Below are 26,766 nucleotides of genomic sequence, written 5' to 3' on the forward strand. Positions count from 1 at the left end.
TGGGAATAATGGAATCATACTATGCTAAACTTTACAACATTCAGGGGAATATCTCGGACTTAGACCCTCAGATTCTGCAGGACCGCATTGATAAATATATAGATGATCACGGCCCTCCCCACTATGGATACTAACTCACGAGAACACTTGGAAAATCAATTTTTGGAAGATGAAATCAACTCTGCTATTAAAAACATACCCCCAGGTGGAACGGACGGCTTTACGCCACAGTTCTATAAATCATTCAGAGAGCAAATTACTCCATTCCTCACTTAGTGTTTAAAGCTGTCTCTGTCTCCACTTCCTTTGCCCCATAAACCCTAGAAGCACACTTAACAGTGATCCCAAAACCAGGGAAGGATTCGTCATTAGTCTCCAACTATCGGCCAATATCCCTATTATATATTGACATCAAAGTTTTCAGGGCTTATCTACAGCATTCTATAATACTGTAGATAAGCCACTGATCCAAAGTGAAAGATAAGAAAAATAACTTTTATTATAATCACCTTGGGGGCGTCTGATGCGGTCCGGTCCAATGGATGTCGCAAGTCCGGGTCCGGCGCCTCCCATCTTCTTGTGACGCCACCCTCCTGCTTGCTTCCTCGCTCCTGGCATCGCACTTCTGCACAGGCGTACTTCCCTGCCCTGTTGAGGGCAAAGCAAAGTACTGCAGTGTGCAGGCGCCAGGAAAGGTCAGAGAGGCCCAAGCACCTGAGAACTGCAGTACATTGCTCTGTCCTCAACAGAGTAGAAAAGTACGCCAGCGCAGAAGTTCGTTGCCGGGAGTGAAGAAGCAAGCAGGAGGATAGTGTCGCAAGAAAATGGGAAGAGTCAAACCCGGACCTGCGACACCCATCAGACCAGACAGCCCCTCCCCAGGAGAGTATAATAAAACATATTTTTCTTATCTTGCAGGTCGGATCGGGGGCTTATCTACAGCATTATAGAATGCTGTAGATAAGCCCTGAAAGGCAGCGGCCGCATCTTATAGCAGGTGACAGGTGCACTTTAAAAGACTTTGTTTTGAAATTTCCTGGGTCACTGCCTGTTTGTCACACTGCACCAACCCCACTGCACTATACTGTGTACAGCTCAACATTAGAGAACTGCTAAATCTGCAGATAAAACAGTGATTGTATCAAAATGATATCAAGCAACCCAGTAAGTGGCACATTTCTGTAATCAGGTTCTTTGCCCACATTTTGCTTCTCTTAAATGGGGTAGCAAAAATTTGGTGACAGATTCCCCTTGAAGGCCAGTAACCAACCCCCAGGAAGACAAATGTGGCTGATGAAAGTATCTTGCCCCAGATGAAGCAGACAATTCTAGTATGGAAGGAAACAGGTTCAGAGAGGATAACAGGTGGACTTTCTAGAGTAAGCCTATTATGGACGTATATGGTGATATGTATGTGGTTCCACCAAACATACCTTGATTTGATGATTACTACATAACTGACTTCTGTTTAGGAAGCTGAATTCCGACACTCCCCAACCTATTCCACCCACATAATAGTCTTTGGGCAACGGAGCAGGAGTGCTTGGAGCGGCACGACACAGATAATCGACATCACTGGTGCTCTCAGCGGATGGCATCCTTTCTCCAATATATCTGGTGAAATCAGGAAGTTTTGTCCTGTAATCTCTCATATAGTCCGGGCCTACAAAGGACAGAACAATGCAAATGGCTTTTAGTGAACCATATATATGAAGGATGAATCAGGTCACATGGGCTGCAAGTAGTCACATGGTTGGTTAAAGATATAAGTCTATATTAACCTAATAACCTGTGAAGGTATAACAACCCCCTTAAGGAAGACAAGAGTTGTTCTTGCAATAGAGAAAAAGTCCTTCATGCCTCCAATACTGTAGAATAAATCCCTGGACAGTCCTTGTACCATGTAGTCATCTGGTGCATGTAATATTACAACACACAAGGCATCCAGACCTCCTTAAACACTTCAACCATGACAATTCCTTATGGCAGAAATTAACATAGTTTCAATGCAATATTAAGTCACTTTGTCATCAACACAAGTGAGGTTTTTCACTTACAATTAGTTTTGGATATAAAAACATAATTTGAAAATATCTATAGTACGTCAAACAGGAATCATGGGATAGGATAACATTAGTCGTATTCTGGGAATTGGTATGTACCATCTTGGGTAGTAGTTTTGCCTGTACTGAACAACAAATATTAAAAAACTTGGCCACCTTTCCACAAGTCATATCATGGTCTGCTTCTGATCTGCTAGATAGTCTCCAGTCACTTTGTCATTGCTATTTTCAAGAAGTAGAAGAATCTAGAAATTGCAACAGTTCAGCGACAAAGGTAGACCACAAACTGGCCAAGCAGGTCTGCTGATTGCTGACATGCTTGGCACATACAATTGCCTATCCTTTGACAGATCACTCACTACATACTACCCCTCGAAGTGGCATGGGCACAATAACTGTGCAGCAGTAAAATGATCAAAACAGGTAAGCAGATGCCCACAAGCCCCAGATCCATCTGTGTAATGCCAAGTGTCATGTCCCACGACTTGGGAAATCATTTAATATTTGCATTGTTTGTGTTGCATCATCTGTTGCTAGGCAGAAGTTTGCCTTTCCCTGTATTTTGTTCCAACTCTCTCCCTGTAGTCCTGTGATGTATGCTTGTTCCCTCCCTTATTCTCCATTTTGTGATCGTCCCTCCATCTGTATGCATCTTCTTACATGTCCTCTGAAGAATATTCCTTTTTACCTGCTGCTTTCATCATAATACAAGAATTTCAGTTAAAGCATCCCTCTTTTCCTGGAGTCTTCTTACATGAGATCGTGGCTGAGTTAAACTGTCTGAATAATCGGTATGAACGTGAGTACAGGTCGATACGGAAAGGGCCCAGAAAGAGAGGTCTATCCAGGCACCATACGTTCTACATATCCATGAGTCAGAATAGTAAAAAGGAATAACCTGCCTTCAGAGACAGTAACTCAAGGTCTGTGCTAAATCTCAGTGGAAAAGGACAGTTCCAGCCAGACCCCAGCGTGCATAGAAGCCACACACTGCAGCTGAACAGAGAGGAATATAACTCCCATCATTACACAGGACCCTGCAGCTGCTCCAGCATTAGATACAAAGTATCAACTCTGTGCAGAGTCTGTGTATTTCCTGTTGCTGAACAGTGAGAAGTATAACCCTCATCATCAACTCTTCCTGCCTGCAATCTAATTATGTCTGAAGCAAGGAATACAATGTCCCTACCAGACTTACAAGCACAGGAAAGAGACCCAGACCCCCATCCACCATCTAGCGAAAGGGGAAAATGTACAGTCAAACCCACATGGAAAGTCATGGAGAATTTAGAGACTGCAAAATGTGAATTATATAGTGATGTGTCTTCAGTATGGAAGAAAATGCTGAGTCATATAGACACTGCATCAAGGCCTGCTTCTCATGAGTTACCACCAGAGGGAGTCCTAGAACAATTATGCACAGCATGCCAAATGTATATGCAGAAGAGTGACCAATACATTATTCTCCTGAAGAAACTGAATCTCCCAGAGACTTTAAACGAATTGCAAGGTTTCCAGCAGCTTAATTCTGAAAGAGACTGCACTGTACGTGACATTAAAGCCAAGATAGAGGCTAGAATCGCACGAACACCAGATGCATCAACTCGCACATCCAAATCGTGTAAGCACTCAAAACGTTCATCTAGGTCAAGTTCATCAAAATATTCTACTCTTACTGAGCCGCTTATAAGAGCACGTGCTAAGGCTGAAACTACTAAGGTACAAGCTGCTTTTGCACAAAAGAGAGCAGAAATGGATGCAGAAGCGGCACGCGTGAAAGCGGAAAAGGAAGCTCTAGAGAAGGAATGTGAGCATGCAACAGCCATGGCAGAATTAAAGGTACTCGAGCAGGCTGTCAGTGGGAGTCAAAGAGACAGCGTCAGTTTGTGTGAAATGGAGGCAGAAGACCCTATTGAACGCACAAGAGACTACGTGCTAAGCCAAGATGGCGAACCGCAGATCATCACTAACACTCCTGATGGTGTTGACGCTTCTCCAGAGCACCAGGATGCCGATCCACTTACAGAATCCTGCATTCAAGGTCAGTACAATGCTCCCAAACTTGAACTTCCTTCACATTCCAGTATGCGCCAAAACCCTGCATCTCACCAAACTCCACAGGCTAATACCTACATGCAACCCAATATGCCGGCAGGTCATTATACCCTCGACAACCACACAGTGCCACCTCCGCAGGTAGCAGAAACTATACCCACCAAACCAGTTGCTGGACTAAATGCATATGCCACTCCATACTTCCCCATGTTTCAAGGCCAAGACGTCTCCACCTCTATGTACAACACCGCTCAGCCTACAATTGTGCATCCTAAGTCAGAAAGAACAGACATGTCCGACTTCGCAAGGTACATGATTCGCAGTGAACTTACTAAAACCGGTCTCACAAGGTTCGACGACCAACCTGAAAATTACAGAGGTTGGAAAAGTGCCTTTAGAACCGTAACTGGTGACCTCGGCATCACTGCTGTGGAAGAGCTGGACCTGCTGATCAGATGGTTAGGACCACAATCCACAGAGCGTGTCAAGAGACTCAGGTCTGTACATATCAGTAATCCAACGGCTGGTCTCATGGCTGCATGGGAAAGACTAGAGAGAAACTTTGGCAGTCCAGAAGCCATAGAGGATGCACTGTTCAAGCGACTACAGAGTTTTCCAAAGATATCAAGCAAGGACAGTTCAAAGTTCCTAGAGCTCAGTGACCTGCTGTTAGAGCTCCAGCTGGCCAAGGCAGACACCCACCTACCTGGCCTTAGCTACCTGGACACTGCTCGTGGAGTAAACCCCGTTATCTCCAAGCTACCATACAATGTAAAAGAGAAGTGGACTGCAATAGGCTCAAAATACAAGAAAGACCATCAAGTGTCATTTCTTCCGTTCTCCTACTTTTGTGAGTTTATAAAAGACATTGCAGAGTGTAAGAACGACCCAAGCTTTTCCTACGGAGAATCCAGTGGCCCAGCTTCACCTAATTCTAAATACGTGAGCACACGCTCGAATGACAGAAACCGCAGGGGTCCAGTGTCAGTGAAGAAGACGGATATTCCTCCCTTACCAACATCAGCCCCAGGCAAGAACAAGGGTGAAAAGATAGAGAACCCAAATCGTGAGTGTCCCATCCACAAGAAGCCACATCCCTTAAAAAAGTGCATCGGCTTCAGGAAGAAACCACTCCAAGAACGCAAGGAACTTCTAAAGAAGTTTGGGGTATGCTACAGATGTTGTGCTTCTACTGAACACCTTGCTAAAGACTATAAAACTACAATTAAGTGTATGGAGTGTGACAGTGAGGATCACGTACAAGCACTCCACCCATACTGTCCAGACTCTACACCTTTTAAAAATTTTGCAATTTTAAAACTTTAAATTTTTATGCCCTTAAATCAGAGAGATGTGTCACACAAATTTCTTAATAAATAACATTTCCCACATGTCTATTTTACATCAGCACAATTTTGGATGCAAAAATTTTTTTGTTAGAAAGTTATAAGGGTTAAAAGTTGACCAGCAATTTCTCATTTTTACAACAAAATTTACAAAACCATTTTTTTTAGGGACCACATCACATTTAATGTCATTTTGAGGGGTGTACATGACAGAAAATACCCAAAAGTGACACCGTTCTAAAAACTAGACCCCTCAAGGTGCTCAAAACCACATTCAAGAAGTTTATTAACCCTTTACGTGCTTCACAGGAACTAAAGCAATGTGGAAGGAAAAAATTAACATGTAACTTTTTTTTTGCAAAAAATTTAATTCAGAACCAATTTTTTTTTATTTCCACAAGTGTTAAAAGAGAAAATGAACCACAAAATTTGTTATGCAATTTCTCCTGAATATGCCAATACCCCATATGTAGGGGTAAACCACTTGTTCAGTGCACAGCAGGGCTCGCAAGGGAAGGAGCCCGTTTGACTTTTTCAACGCAGAATTGGCTGGAATTGAGATCGGATGCCATGTTGCATTTGGAGAGCCCCTGATGTTCCTAAACAGTGGAAACCCCCAACAAGTGACCTCATTATGGAAACTAGACCCCTTAAAGAACTTATCTAGATGTGTGGTGAGCATTTTGAACCTTCAAGTGCTTCACAGAAGTTTATAATGTAGAGCCATGAAAATTAAAAATAATTTTTTTTACTCAAAAATGATTTTTTAGCCCGCTATTTTTTATTTTCACAAGGCTAACAGGAGAAATTGGACCACAAAAGTTTTTGTGCAATTTGTCCTGAGTACGCTGATACCCCATATGTGGGGGGGAACCACTGTTTGGGCGTATGGGAGAGCTCGGAAGGGAAGGAGTGCCATTTTGGAATGCAGACTTTGAGGGAATGGTCTGCGGGCATCATGTTGCGTTTGCAGAGCCCCTGATGTGACTAAACAGTATAAACCCCCCACAAATGATCCCATTTTGGAAACTAGACCCCCGAAGGAGCTTATCTAGATATGTGGTGAGCACTTTGAACCCCCAAGTGCTTCACAGAAGTTTATAAACGTAGAGCCGTGAAAATTAAAAATCATTTTTTTTCCTCAAAAATCATTTTTTTATCCCGCTATTTTTTATTTTCCTAAGGGTAACAGGAGAAATTGGACCACAAAAGTTGTTGTTCAATTTGTCCTGAGTACGCTGATACCCCATATGTAGGAGGGAACCACTGTTTGGGCGTATGGGAGAGCTCGGAAGGGAAGGAGTGCCATTTTGGAATACAGACTTTGATGGAATGGTCTGCGGACATCATGTTGCGTTTGCAGAGCCCCTGATGTACCAAAACAGTGGAAACCCCCCACAAGTGACCCCATTTTGGAAACTAGACCCCCAAGGAGCTTATCTAGATGTGTGGTGAGCACTTTGAACCCCTAAGTGCTTCACAGAAGTTCATAACGCAGACCCGTGAAAATAAAAAATCATTTTCTTCCTCAGAAATGGTTTTTTAGCCCTCTATTTTTTATTTTCCTAAGGGTAACAGGAGAAATTGGACCACAAAAGTTGTTGTGCAATTTGTACTGAGTATGCTGATACCTCATATGTGGGGGGAACCACTGTTTGGTCGCATGGGAGAGCTCGGAAGGGAAGGAGTGCCATTTTGGAATGCAGACTTTGATGGAATGGTCTGCGGGCGTCATGTTGCGTTTGCAGAGCCCCTGATGCACCTAAACAGTGAAAACCCCTGACAAGTGACCCCATTTTGGAAACTAGACCCCCCAAGGAGCTTATCTAGATGTGTGGTGAGCACTTTGAATACCCAAGTGCTTCACAGAAGTTTATAACCCAGAGCCGTGAAAATAAAAAGTCTTTTTTATTTCCACCAAAGTGATTTTTTAGCCCCCAATTTTTAGACCCCCAAAGTTGGTAAATAGTGGAAACCCCTCAATTATTGCTCCAACCCTAACCCCAACACACCCCTAACCCTAATGCCAACCTTAACCCTAATCCCAACCCTAATCCCTAATCCTAATTCTAATCCTAATCCTAATTTGCCTTAACCTTAATTCTAACCCTAATTCTAACCCTAGCCCTAACCCTAACCCTAGCCCTAACCCTAACCCTAGCCCTAACCCTAGCCCTAACCCTAGCCCTAACCCTAACCCAAGCCCTAACTGTTGTGAGTTAGGCCGACGCCCTATTCAGTTGCTGGTGATTCCTTCTGGCTTGTCAGCTCTTGGTTTTCAGCTCTGTTCCAGTCATCTAAAGCTAAGTTTTTCTGCTAATGTTCACACTTGATTTTGTTTGTCTATTCAGTTTTTTGGTGTGGTCAGCCAGCCCCTGCTGGGGGCTGTGCTGAATTTCCACTCATATTTATCAGTATTTTGCCAATTGGCTTTTTGTCCCTTACTAGTTCGGTCTCTTTTTGCTCTGTCTCAGAATATTTCAGAGTGCTGATATAGTGGGAGAAGTCTAGTGACTTCAGGGTTAATTTTGCTATCAGAAGTGTTAGACATGATTTTTGTAGGGTTTTTTGCGGGTTGCAGACAGTGTCTCTCCTTTCCTTTCCTGTCTAGTTAGTTTGGGGCCCATCATTTGCTCAGCCTATTTTCCTGCCTGTGTTTGTGCCTTCATCTTGTTTCACCGTCAATACATGTGTGGGGGCTATCTATTCCTTTGGGGTCTGCTTTGGGGCAGTTAGTTTTCCCTTTTCTTGCTTTAGGCTTATTTAGTCCTCCGGCCATGACAAGGCGTCTAGGAACATCGTAGGCACGCTCCACGGCTACTGCTAGTTGTGTGGTAAGATCAGGGATCTGCAATCTACATAGTTACCAACCTCTCTGGTTTTCTGTGACTTAGCTTGTTTTGTTTTTTTCTCCTGGGTGACCCATTCATAACAGAATCACCAGCCATACCGCAGATTCTAGAGTACTCAAAAGCAGGAAAAAGTTGTTAAAAAAAAAAAAAAAGTGTCAGAATTTTTTTTTTTTAATTTTTTTTCCTCTTTTTTCTCTGGGGCCATAGGAGGATTTTTTTACTTTTTCCTAATGGAGATTAAACAATTGTCTGATCGTGTGGAGCAGCTGGCTGCTGAAGTGCAGGGAATTTCCACCTACCTCATTCAATCGCATGCTGGTGAACCTAAGATCCCTACTCCTGATGTGTTTTCTGGGGATCCGTCTAAATTTCTGAATTTTAAGAATAATTGTAAATTATTTCTGGCCTTGAAGCCTAATTCATCGGGGAGCTCTGTGCAGCAGGTTAAAATTGTCATCTCCTTGCTGCGCGGCGATCCCCAGGATTGGGCTTTTTCTCTGACACCTGAAAATCCTATTCTGACTAATGTGGATGCATTTTTTCAAGCCTTGGGGTTGTTGTATGATGAACCTAATGCTGTTGATCAAGCTGAGAGAACCCTGTTGGCATTAAACCAGGGTCAGGATTCTGCAGAGTTATACTGTAAAAAATTCCGAAAGTGGGCGGTCCTTACTACATGGAATGATAGTGCATTGGCAGCTCTCTTTCGGAAGGGTTTATCAGAGACCGTAAAAGATGTTATGGTGGGATTTCCTGTTCCCTCTGGTATGGATGATTCCATGTGCCATTCAAGTTGATCGGCGTTTACGTGAACGTAAAACTACACGGGAGGCACTGCCATCTTTTGAACAAACGTCTAAACCTATGCAATGTGATGGGGTTTTGTCTAGGGCGCAAGGTCAGGAGTTTAGAAGGCGTAATAAGCTGTGTTTTTTCTGTGGAGACGCCTCTCATATTATTTCTGTCTGCCCAAAATGAGAGAAACGTTTTGCACACACATTTGCTGTGGGCAGTATACAACCTAAGTTTCTTTTGGAAATTACTCTGATCTGCTCCTTATCCATGTTTTCCACGAAGACTTTTGTGGATTCAGGAGCAGCGTTGAATCTGATGGATTTGGACTTTGCTAAACGTTGAGGTTTTTCCATGACGCCGCTGTGGACGCCTATTCCTTTGAGGAGTATTGATGCTACTCCTTTGGCGGAGAATAAACCTCAGTTTTTGACCCAGGTGACAATGTGAGTTGCCCCAGACCACCAAGAAAATTGTAAATTTTTGGTGCTGCATAATCTGCATGATACTATTGTTTTGGGTTTTCCTTGGTTGCAAACTCATAATCCAGTTTTGGATTGGAAATCTGGGTCTGTGGTGAGTTGGGGTTGTCAGTGTGTTCTTAGGGACGCTCCTGTTTTCTCCACCTCTCCTCAGTCTCATGATATTCCTGATTATCTAGCCGATTTTTCTGATGTATTTAGTGAGAGCAAGTCTGCGCCTTTGCCTCCTCATAGGAGTTATGATTGTGCAATTGAGTTGATGCCTGGGTGTAAATTTCTCAAGGGTCGGCTTTTCAACTTATCAGTACCCGAACATGATGCTATGCGATCCTATATTAATGAGTCATTGGAGAAGGGTCATATTAGACCATCCTCGTCACCATTAGGTGCTGGGTTTTTTTTGTGGCCAAGAAAGATGGTTCATTAAGACCGTGTATTGATTATCGTTCCCTTAACAAGATGACGGTTAAATATCAGTACCCGTTACCTCTGATGTCTGATTTATTCTCCAGAGTTAAGAGTGCCTGCTGGTTTACTAAGCTTGACCTCAGGGGGGCGTATAATCTTATTCGCATCAAGCATGGGGATGAATGGAAGACGGCGTTTAATACTCCGGAGGGACATTTTGAGTACCTAGTGATGCCTTTTGGGCTCACTAATGCCTCTTCTGTCTTCCAGTCCTTTATGAATGATATTTTCCGTGACCTTGTGGATAAGTTTTTGATCATCTATCTGGATGATATTTTGATCTTTTCTAGTGATTGGGATTCTCATGTGGAACACATCCAGACTGTGTTCCGGATTTTGAGGGAGAATTCCTTGTTTGTTAAGGGATCGAAATGCCTCTTTGGTGTACAGAGAATTATATTTTTGGGATTTGTCTTATCTCCATCGACTATTGAAATGGACCCAGCCAAGGTACAGGCCATTTATGATTGGGTTCAGCCTACTTCTTTGAAGGCCCTCCAGAAGTTTTTGGGTTTTACTAATTTCTATCGTAAATTTATAGGTAATTTTTCTGGTATTGTCAAACCACTGACTGATCTGACCAAGAAGGGCGCTGATGTGCTGAATTGGTCTCCTGAGGCTATCTTAGCATTTCAGGAGCTTAAGCAGAGATTTTCTTCTGCTCCAGTTTTACGGCAACCTGATGTCTCACTTCCATTTCAGGTGGAGGTAGATGCTTCTGAGATTGGTGCAGGAGCTGTTTTGTCCCAAAAAGACCCTGTGACTTCTAAGATGAATCCCTGTGCCTTCTTTTCTCGATAGTTCTCCCCATCTGAACGCAACTATGACATGGGGAATCGGGAATTGTTGGCCATGAAGTGGGCATTTGAGGAGTGGAGACATTGGTTGGAGGGAGCTAGACATCAAGTTGTGGTCCTCACTGATCATAAGAATTTGATTTATCTGGAGTCGGCCAAACGCTTGAATCCTAGACAGGCTAGATGGGCCTTGATTTTCACGTGTTTTAATTTTGTGGTCTCTTTTCTTCCGGGCACTAAGAATGTTAAGGCGGACGCCCTTTCTAGGAGTTTCTTTGCCGATTCTCTTAGTGTGACCGAGCCTACTACCATCCTGGGTGAGGGGGTAGTTCTTTCTGCCATTTCGCCCGATTTGAGACGCGCCCTGGAGAAATTTCAGGAGGATAAACCTGAGCGTTGCCCTATGGGAAAATTGTATGTTCCTGACCAGTGGAGAAAGAGAGTGATGTCTGAAATTCATTGCTCCACATTGGCTGGTCATCCAGGTATTTTTGGTACCAGAGATTTGGTGAGTCGGTCCTTTTGGTGGCATGCCTTATCTCGTGACGTCAGGAATTTTGTACAGTCCTGTGGGACTTGTTCTTGGTCTAAACCCTGTTCTCGTTCTAGTGGGTTGCTGATGCCCTTGCCAGTGCCCAAGAGGCCATGGACCCATATCTCAATGGATTTTATTTCTGATCTTCTTGTCTCTCAGAGAATGACTGTTATCTGGGTGATTTGTGATAGATTTTCGAAGATGGTCCATCTTGTACCACTCCCAAAGTTGCCATCTTCCGCTGACTTGGTGCCCTTGTTTTTCAATAGGTGGTTCAGTTACATGGGATTCCTGAGAATATTGTGTCCGACAGAGGAGTCCAGTTTGTTTCCAGATTCTGGAAAGCCTTTTGTTCCAATCTGGGAATTCAGTTATCCTTCTCCTCCGCGTTTCATTCCCAGACCAATGTACAGACTGAGAGAACAAACCAGACCTTGGAGTCTTATTTGAGATGTTTTACATCTGCTGATCAGGATGACTCGGTCTCATTTTTGCCCTTGGCCGAATTCGCACTGAACAATAGAGCTAGTTCTGCCACTTTGATGTCAAGGCCCATTTTCCAACCGGCATAGGACCATTGGTCCCCGGTTTAAAGTGGGTGATATGGTTTGGTTGTCGTCTAAGAATATTCCTATGAAGGTCGCATCTCCTAAATTTAAGCCAAGATTTATTGGTCCTTATAAGATTTTGGAGATTCTTAATCCTGTTTCTTTTCGATTGGCTCTTCCAGTTACGTTCAAGATCCATAACGTATTTCACAAATCTCTGTTGGATCTCCTGACTCTGTGTTGGTTGAAGGCAATGTGGAATATGAGGTAGAGAAAATATTGGATTCTCGTTTGGTTAGACGGAGACTCCAGTATTTGGTCAAATGGAAGGGTTATGGTCAGGAGCATAATTCTTGGGTCTCTGCCTCCGATATTCATGCCAATAGTTTGGTTTGTGCTTTTCACCGGGCCCATCCTGATCGGCCTGGTGGCGTGGATGAGGGTTCGGTGACCCCTCCTCAAAGGGGGGGTACTGTTGTGAGTTCATTCTCTGGTTCACCAGTTGTGAGTTCTCCTTCCAGACTCCCTCTGGTGGTAACAGGAGGTAAAAAGGCTGATTTGATCGGTGGAGATCTGCCACCTGAGAATGAGGATGACGATTGGATCTCAGGAGTCTCAGTTTGGATTTAAGACAGCCGACGCCCTATTCAGTTGCTGGAGATTCCTTCTGGCTTGTCAGCTCTTGGTTTTCAGCTCTGTTCCAGTCATCTAAAGCTAAGTTTTTCTGCTAATGTTCACACTTGATTTTGTTTGTCTATTCAGTTTTTTGGTGTGGTCAGCCAGCCCCTGCTGGGGGCTTGCTGAACTTCCACTCTTATTTATCAGTATTTTGCCAATTGGCTTTTTGTCCCTTACTAGTTCGGTCTCTTTTTGCTCTGTCTCAGAATATTTCAGAGTGCTGATATAGTGGGAGAAGTCTAGTGACTTCAGGGTTAATTTTGCTATCAGAAGTGTTGGACATGATTTTTGTAGGGTTTTTTGCAGGTTACAGACAGTGTCTCTGATTTCCTTTCCTGTCTAGTTAGTTTGGGGCCCATCATTTGCTCAGCCTATTTTCCTGCCTGTGTTTGTGCCTTCATCTTGTTTCACCGTCAATACATGTGTGGGGGCTATCTATTCCTTTGGGGTCTGCTCTGGGGCAGTTAGTTTTCCCTTTTCTTGCTTTAGGCTTATTTAGTCCTCCGGCCGTGACGAGGCATCTAGGAACATCGTAGGCACGCTCCACGGCTACTGCTAGTTGTGTGGTAACATCAGGGATCTGCAATCTGCATAGTTACCAACCTCTCTGGCTTTCTGTGACTTAGCTTGTTTTGTTTTTTTCTCCTCGGTGACCCATTCATAACACCTAACCCTAGCCCTAACCCTAGCCCTAAGCCTAGCCCTAATGGAAAAATGAAAAAAAAAATAATATTTTCTTTATTTCATTATGTTTGCCTAACTAAGGGGGTGATAAACGGGGGGGTTATGTACTTTTTTTAAATTTTGATCACTGTGATAGATTATCATAGTGATCAAAATGAATGAATGGAATCTGCCAGCCGGAGCCTGTAGATTCCTGGCGGGCACACTTCACGTGCGCCCGCCATTTTCCCCGGATCCAAGATGGCGGCACCCACCGGAGGACGTCGGCGGGACGGAGGACCACCGGGAGGGGACCCTGGACCACGGAGAGGTACCGGGGGGGGATCAGGGACCCTCTTTCTCTCTCCTCTGATGTGCGAATACATCAGAGGAAAGAAAAATTAAATGCAAAATCTTGGCTTTTTTTTTGCGATTGCCGTTATAGGGTTAATGACGACGATCGCAAAAGCGGGGTTGGTAAAAACCGACCCGATTCATGTTCTCTGGGGTCTCGGCTACCCCCTGCAGCTGAGACCCCAGAGAAAATCCAACACTGGGGGGCGCTATTTACTTACTCCACAGCACCGTGAATTCACTGCGCTGTGGTTTAAGTATCCTTAATTACCGCCGTTAAAAGGCGTATCGGCGGTCGTTAAGGGGTTAATAATCCTTCTCACGGATTATTTATTTTTTGATTGGTATGAGAAGTCAGTAAATATTAGATGCTTTGAAAATTACCTGATAGAGACTAATGTTGCTTAGTTACATTTACATCAATGGTTTTGTGAGGTTTCATTGTGCTCCATAAATCAATAGAGACAGTATGTAGTAGTCAGGCTAGCTGGCTATTTGTTTTTATATCTGTACCTGTATGCAATAGAAAATTCTGATTTTTCTGAACATTTATCCAAACTAGTGAGACATTCAGACATTCAAAATACTGGATACACTGTAAGTTAACCCCTTCACCCCGAAGCCTGTTTTCACCTTCACGAGTAGGCCAATTTTTTCAATTCTGACCACTGTCACTTCATGAGGTCATAACTCTAGAATGCTTCAGCGGATCTCACTGATTCTCAGACTGTTTATCCGTAACATACAGTATAGTACTTTATGAAGGTGGTAAAATTTATTTGATATGACTTGCGTTTATGTGTGAAAAATCGGAAATTTGGCTACATTTTTCAAACTGTTTATGCCTTTAAATCAGAGTCATGTCACACAAAATGGTTTAGAAATAACATTTCCCACATGTCTACTTTACAATTTTTGAAACATATTTTTTTGTTAGGAAGGTATAAGGGTTAAAAGTTGACCATCGATTTCTCATTTTTCCAACAAAATTTAAAAACTATTTTTTTAGGGATCACCTCCCACTTAAAGGGACTCTGAGGGACTATATGACAGAAAATATGCAAAAATGACACCATTCTAAAAACTGCAGCCCTCAAGGTGCTCAAAACCACATTCAAGACGTTTATTAACCCTCCAGGTTCACAGAAATGAATGCAATTTTGAAGAAAAAATAAACTTAACTTTTTTTCACAAAATATTCCTTTATACCTAATTTTTACTTTCGCAAAGGTAATATGAGAAAATGGACCATACAATTTGTTGTGCAGTTTCTCCTAAGCATGCCAATATTCGATATGTGGAGGGAAACCACTGTTTCGGCTCACATCAGAGCTCGGAAGGGAAGGAGCATCATTTCACCTTTTGAATGTAAAATTTGCTGGCACACTTAGTGGATGCCATGTCGTATTTGAAAAGCCCCGATGTGTCTAAACAGTGCAAACCCCCACAAGTGATAACATTTTGGAAACTAGACCCCTCATGGAAACTTATCTATATGTGTGGTGAGCACCATGAAACCACAGGTACTTCACAGAAGTTTATAACGATGAGATATGAAAATTAAAAAAAAAATCACATTTTTCCCACAAAAGAAATTTTTAGCTCCAAATTTTGAATTTTCATAAGGTCAACAGGAGATATTGCACCATACAATTTGTTGTGTAATTTCTTCTAAGTATGTTGATACCTAATATGTGGAGGAAAACTGCTGTTTAGGCACACTGCAGGGCTTGGAAGGGAAGGAATGCCATTTGACTTTTTGAATTCAAAATTTGCTGGAATAATGAGTGGACACCATATTGCGCTTGGTGAGCCCCTGATGTGCCTAAACAGTAAAAAAAAACCCATATGTGACATCATTTTGGAAATTTTACCTCTCAGGAAACTTATCTATATGTGTGGTGAGCACCTTGAAACCACAGGTACTTCACAGAAGTTTATAACGTTAAGCCGTGAAAATAAATAAAATCAAATTTTCCCACAAAATGTTTTTTAGCCCCAAAATTTTTCATTTTCACAAGGGTAACGGGAGAAAATGGACCCCAAAATTTGTTGTGCAATTTCTCCTGAGTACACTGATACCCTATATGAGGTCGACAACTACTTTTGAGGCACAGCGCAAAGCTCAAAAGGGAAGGAGCGCCATATTACAGTGCAGATTTTGCTGCACTGGTTTGAGGGTGCCATGTCATATTGGCAGAGCCCCTGAGGTGCCAGAACAGCAGAACCCCCCCATATGTGACCCCATTTTACAAACTACACCTTTCAATGAATTCATCTAAGGCTGTAGTCACAGAATTTTATACCATTAGGCAGTGAAGAAAATATAATTTACATTTTTACCACTAAGATAGTATGTTAGCCCCATATTTTACATTCTCGAACTGGTAAATGGGTAAAAATGTCACCAAATTTGTCCCACAATTTCCGTTGAATGTAGAAATACCCCATATGTGGCTGTAAAGTACTGATTAGCCACACGGTGACACTCGGGAGGGACAGAGCGCTATTTGCCTCCTGGAGCGGAGATTTTCCTAGAATAGTTTGCGGAGTCCATATACAGAGCTTCTATGTGCTAGAAAGGCAGAATACCCCCTCAAGTGACACCATTTTGGAAAATATACCCCTTTGGGAATTTATCTACAGATGTAGTGATGATTTTGACTCCATGGGTGTTATCCCAAAACAAGCAGTAGTGGATGTTGCTGAGTGAAAATTGCAAACTGCCATTGTAGTGACAGTACGTTATAGTGACCAGTTCATTATAACTAGCTCATGCTTCTGGAGGCCTGCACCTGTAAATTAGGTGGGCTCTCATCACTACAGAAATGCAAAACATGAGGGCCCTAAATGCGGTTTAGACAAACTGGGACTCAGAAGGGAGGGGGCATCTGCATTTTGGAGCGCAGAATTTGCTGAAATTCTTTTGAGGGGTGAGGAGCAATTTCTCTTTTCCGTGGATGTCCCCTATATTTCCGTAACAGATGACGGATCTGAGTGGGGACTTGCTTTTTTTGTGAATTGAGTTGAAGTATTTAATGGGAACATTTTACATAACATTTGGGAGCACATTTATCCAGCGTTCTAAGCTGAGCACTTACTTTGGGGATTACATTGAAATCTCCGAGTGACATGAAAGATGAAACACCCGAGGGATCCATTCACTATAATATGGGAGCAGAGTTACTCTGGACCCTGTATGGCCTCTGTTCAGCGTTGTCCTTTTCAGAAGTGCACAAAACTGTGGTTGACTGAGCTTTTATGCACGCCTAAAAAGGTGGACACCGCCAGGTCACAGGTCCTATGGTGTCCACAGTTCCTCCATCTGCCTCATTATAGGGAATCTTTCGCTGGAGGTTCCGTCTGAATCATGTATTTCAGAGATTTATACGAAAATCCTGGTGTAAGCGCTCAGCATAGAGCGCAGGATAAATGTGAGCCGAGCCTTACAGCGATCTTTGGCAGGCAGAATGAACAAATCAACAGCAGGTGAAGAATTGATTTATTTTTTACACCATTCCTCATGCGGTATAAGTGATGAGACGACTCTATTCTTCGGGTTGGTGCGATTACAGTGATACCAGATTTATATCAGGTTTTTTTATGTTTGGCTGCTGTCACACATTAAAAGATGCTTTTAGTGCAAAAACAATTTTTTGCATCTCCGTTTTTAGACAGCTATAATTTTGCCATATTTTGGCCGACAGAGTCATGTGACAGTTTCTTGCAGGGCGAGTTGACGTTTTTATTGATACCATTTTCAGGCACATGAAATTTTTGGTTTGCATTATATTATTTTTGGGAGGTAGAATGAGCAAAAACTTGCAATTCAGGATTTTTTAAAATTCCGTTCCGCATGTGGTAAAATTGATTAGGCACATTTATTCTTCGGGCCAGTATGATTACAGCGATACCACATTTATATAGTTTTTTTATGTTTTGGTGCTTTTACACAATAAAAACTATTTTATAGAAAATGGCTTGTTTTTTGCAGGACAAGATGATGTTTTCAGCGGTAAAATTTTTATTTTTTGATTCTCATTTTATAGTACTTTTTGTTTGGCCGTATAATGACAAACAATAGTTTTTCTCTAGTGGGACAGTTTTATAAGTCTGGTTGTTCCAGACGCGACGATACCAAATATGTTTACTCTGAGATATGGGAAAATTATATCTAATTGATATATTGACATCTGATGGAATTCCCTGTCAGATGCAGTGGCCCAAAAATACTCGCTTCAAACTCAGCTCAAAAGGCATAGACCCTGTGTCTCCCAGCACCAAGTTTCGCAATTATCACAGGGGTGTGAATTCTTGTGCAGGACCAGCCAACTGTAGTCCTTTGGTTGACTCAAGCACAAGGCAGACATTGTGGTACTACAGATCCCAGCACACTGGCTGAGAGATATTGAATCTGGAAAATGACCTATAATAACAGAATGCAATATCTCTGAGCCTAGTCGAGCACATAATCGGAATTGGCATTCCTTCCCTCATATGCCTGTACCCTACAGCCACCTGTAGAACTCTGCGGTATTGAGTTATAAAGCATAGCTACCAGGAGTTACTGTACATACGGTAGGCATATTTGGTCTCTCTACACAGATGAAATCCAGCAGAACCCAATGGCGCCGCCGCTGTCTTAGACCCTCAGGCAGAAAGTTCTGAGCATCAGCGGTATCAACGGTTCTGGATATACTGACAGGTATGGAGGAGAGAGGCAACACAAGCCCAGGGGTGGGTGCAGCGTGTGGGAGAGGGCAGTCTAGGGGATAATAGGCAGCTCCTCATTTTGAACTCAGTCTTTCAACTGGCAGGAGGCCCGTTAGCTGACACGGCCAGAGAATCACATATAAAAAGGATTTGGACCTGTGATCCATCAGCGCCTCCCTGTGGTCACATGCTACATAACACGGTAATTGCAATCTATCTGTACCCTACCCTTATTCTACACTCCTGACTGCATACTTGTACATTGGCTTTGTATACAGTGGGGAAAAAGTATTTAGTCAGCCCATCAATTGTGCAAGTTCTCCCACTTAGAAAGATGAGAGAGGCCTGTAATTGACATCATAGGTAGACTACAACTATGAGAGTCAATATGAGAAAACAAATCCAAAAAATCACCTTGTCTGATTTGGCAAGATTTATTTTGCATATTATGGTGGAAAATAAGTATTTGGTCACCTAAAAACATGCAAGATTTCTGGCTCTTACAGACCTGTAACTTCTTCTTTTAGAGGCTCCTCTGTCCTCCACTCATTACCTGTAGTAATGACACCTGTTTGAACTTGTTAGCAGTATAAAAGACACGTGTCCACATCCTCAAACAGTCACACTCCAAACTCCACTATGGTGGAGACCAAAGAGCTGTCGAAGGACACCAGAAACAAAATTGTAGCCTTGAACCAGGCTGGGAAGACTGAATCTGCAATAGGAAAGCAGATTGGTGTGATGAAATCAACTGTGGGAGCAATAATAAGAAACTGGAAGACATACAAGACCACTAATAATCTCCCTCGATCTGTAGCTCCACGCAAGATCTCAACCCGTGGGGTCGAAATGATCACAAGAACAGTGAGCAAAAATCCCAGAACCACAAGGGGGACCTAGTGAATGACTTGCATAGAGCTGGGACTACTGTAACATAGTAACATAGTTTTGAAGGCTGAAGGAAGACCCTATGTCCATCTAGTTCAGCCTATTTTTAGTGCAGCTGTTCTGCATTGTTGATCCTGCGGAAGGCAAAAAACCCACAGAGTAGAAGCCAATTTTCTCCACAGGGAAAAAAATTCCTCCCCCTAAGCTGGGTCAACCATCTACCTATAATATTATGTTATTCGTAACCTTCTATACTGTTACTCACAAGAAAAGCATCCATTCCTTTCTTAAATTCATTCAGTGAGTTGGCCATCACCACTTCCTCAGGAAGAGAATTCCAGAGGCTCACTGCTCTTACCGTGAAGAACCCTCTTCTATGCTGGTGCAGAAATTGTCTTTCCTCCAAACGAAGAGAATGCCCCCTTGTTCTTGTCACAGTCCTTGGTACAAACAGTTCATTGGAGAGATCTCTGCATTGCCCTCTGATATACTTGTACATATATATTAGGTCTCCCCTACGTCTTCTCTTTTCTAGAGTAAATATACCTAATTTTGATAACCTTTCTGGGTATTGTAGTGAACCAACTCCATTTATCATTTTAGTAGCCCGCCTTTGAACCCTTTCAAGTTCAGTAATGTCTTTCTTGAGCACCGACATCAAAAATTGCACACAATACCCACAATGTGGTCTGACGAGTGATTTGTACAGAGGGAGAATTATGTTTTCATCTCGTGTCCTCAGACCTCTTCTAATGCATCCCATGACTCTATTTGCTTTGGTGGCAGCTGCCTGACACTGGGCACTCCAATTTAGCTTCTTATTGACTAAGATGCCTAAGTATTTTTCCATGTCTGATTTCCCCAGCAGTTTCCCATTTAGTAAGTAATTGTAGCATCTGTTTCTCCATCCCATGTGCATAACCTTACACTTATCTGTGTTAAACCTCATTTAACACACTACGCCGCCAGGGACTCAGATCTTGTAGTGCCAGACGTGTCCCCCTGCTTAAGCCAGTACATGTCCGGGCCCGTCTGAAATTTGCTAGAGAGCATTTGGAGTATCCAGGAGAGTATTGGGATAATGTCATATGATCTGATTAAACCAAAGTAGAACTGTTTGGTAGAAACAAAACTCGTAGTGTTTGGAGAAGACAGAGTGCTGGGTTGCATCAAAAGAACACCATACCTACTGTGAAGCATGGGCGTGGCAACATCAGGCTTTGGGGATGTTTCTCTGCAAAGGGACCACGGCGACTGATCCGTGAACATGAAAGAATGAATGGGGCCATGTATCGTGAGATTTTGAGTGCAGACCTCCTTCCATCAGCAAGGGCATTGAAGATGAAATGTGGATGGGTCTTTCAGCATGATAAAGATCCCAAGCACACCACCAGGGCAATGAAGGAGTGGCTTCATAAGAAGCAAATGAAGGTCCTGGAGTGGCCTAGCCAGTCTCCAGATCTCAACCTCATAGAAAACCTCTCATCTTTTTAAGTGGGAGAGCTTGCACAATTGGTGGCTGGCTAAATACTTTTTTCCCACTGTATATCCCCAGCGTGGACTGGTGATGTATATCCCCCCTCACTGGGAGCGCCTAAATAACTTGTACCTATAAGGGAAACCTTTCTGGCGACTATTTGCCCTCCGTTCAGTTCCCTCACTGACCTGGGGAAAGTGGTGGTGCCAGAGAGCTGATCCCTGCTGGGTCCTTCTCCTCTCCAGAGGTGAGTGAAGTTGACACACCCCTTCCCCTGTGCGATCCGTCACATGTCAGCTCTCACATAGAGCTGACACCAGCACCCGATCGCTATGTAAGGGGCTGACATTGCTATGGACAGCAGAGACACGCTGCCCCTTTAAGAGACAGCACCCCCTTGGCTGATACGATGGTACATGCTATTCTACCCTTCAAAAGACTTTGGTTTGCTCTTCCAGCTATGGAGAGGGGAGGGGCTGTTTTCCCAGTGAGTTTTTGGGGTGTCTGCAGGAGACCGACGTGAGGAGTAAAACGTGCAGCTTGTAACTCACTGAACTTGTGGATTGTGTATACCCTTCTGGGGATAACGAAGGTGGTTTTCCTGTGATGCTGCGTGGAGCCATGAAGATCTACAAGGAAGGAATTCAGAAGAGGGAGTTCACCGTTTCTAGGAACAGGTTTGTCACACAAGGACAAGACCACGTTGCACAGAGCTTCCAGGGAGGACATCGCATCATCTTGCAGAGAACTGCAGGGGGCCCCCAGGAAGGAACTGAGACACCAACTTTACTGTGAGTGTTAACCCCATGTGCGCACATGTTTAGGGCTTAGAATAGGCTGTAATAGACAAAGCACGGTAGCTGTGCGGCCGAAGTAGCAGCGGCCATCCAGGCTACAGTTAGAGTAGCAGCATGCTGTACTTTATTGTATTGTTTTGCCTTTTGCAAAATACACTGATCTGTAATAGTTGGTGCACCGTGCCATTTGTACGGCCCAGCTAGAGAATATCACTTTTGTAAATTGTTTTATGTCATTGCATACCCCTGTTTACACTTTCCTAACACTGCATACCTTGTCTGTACATAAATTAACCCTTTGTTGTTTGCACCTCATCTTGTGTACCGTTGTCTCCCTGCATTGTGGTGGTCCCCCGGCCATCACTTCAGCTACGGCGTTCAGCGTGAGCACGTGTGATCACGGCGCCATACATGTACAGCGATTTGCGTGAACACAGCTCCTGCAGCATCGTACTTGTACAGCACAAGTCAGGAAGATGTTAAAGGGGCTCTCTAGACTTTATCAATAATTTGGCCATCAATGTTTTCTCGGAAGATCTCTGACCTTTGGGACTCGGCTATTATGCACAACGAAGGCCAGTGATCCTAGATTTTTTGCACAGGTACAGTGGATCATCCATGAGGGCAACTGTACCTGGTACTGCAGCTCATTCCTATTTAAAAACTGAAGTAATGTTGCAATCAAAATGATTTGGCCTCCCATTGTAAATTGTGTCGCCACTCTGTACTCAGTATGCTGTGACCAGGGGCTCCTTCCCTGTTCCTAATGCTAGGGGTGCACTAGCTTGCCCTGTTCCCCTGATTACTTCTGATGGTGAAGACGCCAGGGCCACGTACCTTGCCTTAGCTCCTGAATCCACCCTCAGTCTGTACCTCTCCCTCACCCAGGGAAGAGGGAAGTAGTACTATAATACAACAACTAGACTAACAAGGTAATAAAAACAGGGATACAGGAAAATACCAATCATACAAATATACTTACACAGACTACAGAGGTCAACACCAGGGAGTGGAGGGTGAGTGAAAACCCAAAGTAGGAGAAGAAAATGATTAGCACACACCCAAAACCTTGCAACAGTCTCAGATAAATCCACCAAAACCTTTTCAAACAACCACCAACCTTAACCATGCAGCATAAGCTATATCTGGCAATAAGTGCTTGCCGGGGCCCAGATTATATAGGAGATGGGAGTGGCTAACAGTGAACAGCTGAGAGCCTTAATGCAGAAAAGCTTCCAAAAGCTCTCAACTGAGAAGATTAACCCCTGCACAGCTAAAAGAAACCTGCACCATTTAATATGAAGGTGAAGTGCTTCTAATCCATGCAGAAGTCGGAGAAATAAGGTGCTGTGGTCTTCTGACTTCTCTCTGTCATGGTAAATCAGTGACATTAAGGTTAATAGCAAAACTTACAGGAAAGATGTATATCTTTGTACCGTGTTAGCCAGTAGATAGAAAAATATTCAGGATTGAGAATCCTCAGTAGTTGATGCCTTTTAATGGCTAGCTGAAAAGATGGTAACACATTGCAAGCTTTCGAGACAACTCAGGTCTCTTCATCAGGCTAGACTAATACAAAATCTGAACTCACATATTTATGCACAATACAGCCTAGAAAAAATGCAATAGATAAGACAAGTGACGTGAAGCAGAACTATCAATATGGGAGAGGGAGAAACATAAATATAAACATTGGACCAGTTCATAGATAAGGAGTCCGGATGTTTTATGGTCCTCTGATTGGGGTCTAGTTCTGTGTTGTGATGCCCCCACACGGTTTTAAAAGGAAATTCCTTAATTGATGTAAAAAGACATAAATCCATGCGACACATTCATTCCAGCACTGAGAGTGTCAAAGTTCGCCATAAATTTGTACTCCCAAACTCGTCTCTCTCTCTGAGAATTGAAGTTACCTTTCAATACCAGTAATTTCATATCCACGCTGCTGTGATCAGGGATACAGAAATGTTTTGCCACAGGTAGATCCATTCTTTTTTCACTTATTGTGTGACGATGAGCATTCATCCTTGTTCTAAGCTTTTTGCCCTGTCTCCCCCACATACAGACCCCCAGTTGGACATTTAGTACAAATAATTAAGTACACCACATTAGATGTAATGCAGGTGAAAGTACCTGGGATCTTGTAGTCCTGATGTGAGTTGGGGATCTTTATCTTGTCCGTGGTCATTATAAATGGACAGGTTTTACATTTTTTCTGGTTGCAAGGAAAGGTTCCTGCAGCTGTTGGAGAGGACAGGGAGCTTCTGACAATGATGCTTCTTAAATTTGGGGGCTGCCTAAAACACAGCAGTGGGGGGTCTGGAAAAATGGATTTTAATCGGGCATCTTTTTGTAGTAAAGGTTGTAATTTCCGTGTAGCTCCCCTTAGCACCTCCAGATTTGGATTGTAGGTGACTACTAGAGGCACTCGGTTATTTTCTTCTTTAGCTTTGTAATTTAGCAGGTGATTCCTTGACAATCTGGTGGCTCTTGTAATTTGGTTTTCAATTGTTCTTGGATGGTAACCCTGATTCAAAAAGGTATTTTTGAGGCGACCAAGGTGTTTGTCTATCCATGGGGTTGGAACATATACGATTGTATCTGATGGCTTGGCTATAGATAATAGAGTTCTTTATGTGTTTTGGATGGAAACTGTCCCATTTAAGGTATGTTGGATGGTCGATTGGCTTCTGATACAGGGATGTCTCTATTTCATTGTTTTTTAGCTTAACGCTGGTGTCCAAAAAATTAATCTCAGTACTGAAGTAGTTGAGTGTTAAATTGATGGTGGGATGAAATTGATTAAACTGTTCGTGGAACGTCTTTAGCTGTTGCTCAGACTCCGTCCAGATGATTAAAATATCATCAATGAAGCAGTAGTAGGCCAGGGGCCTGATGGGGCATGAGGACAAAAAGTCGCTTTCAAGCTTTGCCATGAAAAGATTTGCATACTGTGGAGCCATTTTACTTCCCATAGCTGTGCCAGTCTCCTGTAGATAGATCCTGTTGTCATGATGGTTTAAATGCCTGCAAATTCTTCATGGAAAACACAGGGACTGATGCTGATGCTGTGGTGAAACTTATACAATTCATCCTCACCCACAATTACTTTGAATTTGACTATTCTAGTTTTGGAAATTTTTAACCCCTTCATAAGAAGCTTCTTTAGTGCTTGGTGGAGCACTTTTGGTTATTACTTGCTGCTAAAAAGATGCATAGCCAGACATATTTTTGAAGTAATTCCAAGAAATCCACTTCCCAAACATTATTTGGTTTGCTTGATTGATTGCTTCAGCTACCTCCTTCAAATCCTACCAAAGATTTCCAATGGAGATCAAGTCAGGCAACTGTAATGACCACTCTAGGATCTTCCAGGAATCATTTTGAAACAAAGCCTAGGTGGGAGGCTTGGAATTACTTTCTTTTAAGAAGATCTAATGATGGCCAAGCTCCAATTTCCTAACAGAAGGCATGATGGTTGGACCTAGGATTTCCTGATACTTGATTGCATCCATCTTGCACTCCATATATTGCAGTTTTATGGTGCCAAAAGAAGCAGAGCAGCACCCAAGCATAATCAAGCCACCACCATGCTTCACTGTAGGCAAGGTATTCTTTTCTTCTTCCACACTAATCCATGGGATCCATAGGCTCAGTAGCGTAGCTACCTGGGGGGCAGAGGAGGCGGTGGCCCCGGGCCCCATGCTGTGAAGGGCCCCCCCGAGCTATGCTATGTAGCTATATCGGCGTGCAGATCGCGCCAATACAATTACATGCTGCAGCAGGGAGTGAGTCATGTGACCGCTCTTTTGCAGTCTGTGGAGGAGAGGGGGAGGTCACTCACCCAATCCTGGCTGAGCGCGCTCTCCTTGAAAGCTCCCTGCTGCAGAGAAGACATCAGCTCCAGCAGCACCCGGGAGGCAGGGGGCTGTGCCTCTGCCTGTGAGCTGAGTTCACTGTCTGCTCTGCACTTGATTGCTTCTGACTGAGAGGAGCCTGACAGCTGAGGAGCAGCACCCAGGACCGGTGGACACTGTACACAGCATGGGAATTGATGAGTATCTATGTTAATTACTATTTGAAGTATCTCATCTGTTGCTTTGGATACATACATAAACTTACTGCTATTTGGGTGTAATATTCATTGCATGATGCTCTCCTTACGTGTTACATAGTTTTCAGGCACTTTGCAGCGGTCACTGATGCGCTATATGGCGATGCTTTGTCTTGGCCTGGGAATTTACTGCACTTTGGGACTGAGAGAAAACCAGGAAAAGTGCAAACTAGAGATCGCACTGCTGGATGCAGTCATTGAGCTGTGCAGGGAAAGCGGCGCATCCTCCATGGCAGGCAGAGGGAGGGTTAAACCAGTGTATCGATCACCTTATCTCGCTGTTTGTGCTGGCGTGTAATTATTAGCCTACCTGTTACCAGGCTGACAGCGAGTCCTAGAGGATTAGGGTATGTGCACACGTTGTGGAATACTCTGCGGATTTTTCCGGGCAGATTTGGCCAAATCCACACGTAAATCCGCAAGGTCAAATGACCTGCATTTTACCTGCGGATTTAGTGCAGATTTTGTGCGGATTTCCCCTGCGTTTTTACACCTGCGGATTCCTATAATGGAGCAGGTGTCAAAATGCTGCGGATTCTGCACAAAGAATTGACATACTGCAGATTTAAATCCGCAGAAAATCCACAGCATGTGCACTGTGTTTTTCATTTCTCATAGACTGTACTGTACAACGCAGCAGAAACTGCTGCGGATCCGCAGGACCAAATCCACTACGGATCCGCAGCAGAATCCGCAACGTGTGCACACACCATAACTAGTGTTTGCTGCTCCCAGAGTGCTCCTACTGGGAAGTTAAGTCTGGCACTTGTAGTGCCACAGCAGCAGTTAGTGCTTGATGACAAATAGCTGTGGAATAGTGTTTTTCTATACAGCGATTGTTAGTGGCATGGACATTTTACTAGTGTGATATAATATATTAGTATCAGTAATGCAGGTGACTTATTGTTGGAGTGAATCCTACAATGTGGTGAGCTACAGGGGGGAGGGAGGTCACCCCGGGACCAGCGCTTTGAGGGGACCCACCCACAGCACGCCGATAGTGTTACATTCTGCGGCAGATCAGGCAAAAACGATCTCCCTGCTTTGCCACCCGGCCGCTATGGGGCCCCTGAGCAGGTGCAGGGGCCTTGCTCAAGCAGTGGGTCCCCACCTGTCATTGCAAATTCAACTGTGTTGGCTGGAT

The 26,766-nt window shown here is 43.4% G+C and overlaps 1 protein-coding gene across 1 annotated transcript in view; it reads right to left on the reverse strand.

The window, feature by feature from the left end:
- Nucleotides 1-26,766, reverse strand: part of SPMIP2 (sperm microtubule inner protein 2) — an 82,508-nt gene that overhangs the window by 41,871 nt on the left and 13,871 nt on the right. The window contains exon 2 of the mRNA XM_073575930.1: nt 1,434-1,663. Coding sequence (XP_073432031.1) covers nt 1,434-1,663 — 230 coding nt within the window. The remainder of the gene's footprint in view (nt 1-1,433; nt 1,664-26,766) is intronic.

This window comes from Dendrobates tinctorius, unplaced genomic scaffold (genome assembly GCF_039654945.1).
Source record: "Dendrobates tinctorius isolate UK_male_01 unplaced genomic scaffold, ASM3965494v1 ptg000008l, whole genome shotgun sequence".
NCBI lineage: Eukaryota > Metazoa > Chordata > Amphibia > Anura > Dendrobatidae > Dendrobates > Dendrobates tinctorius.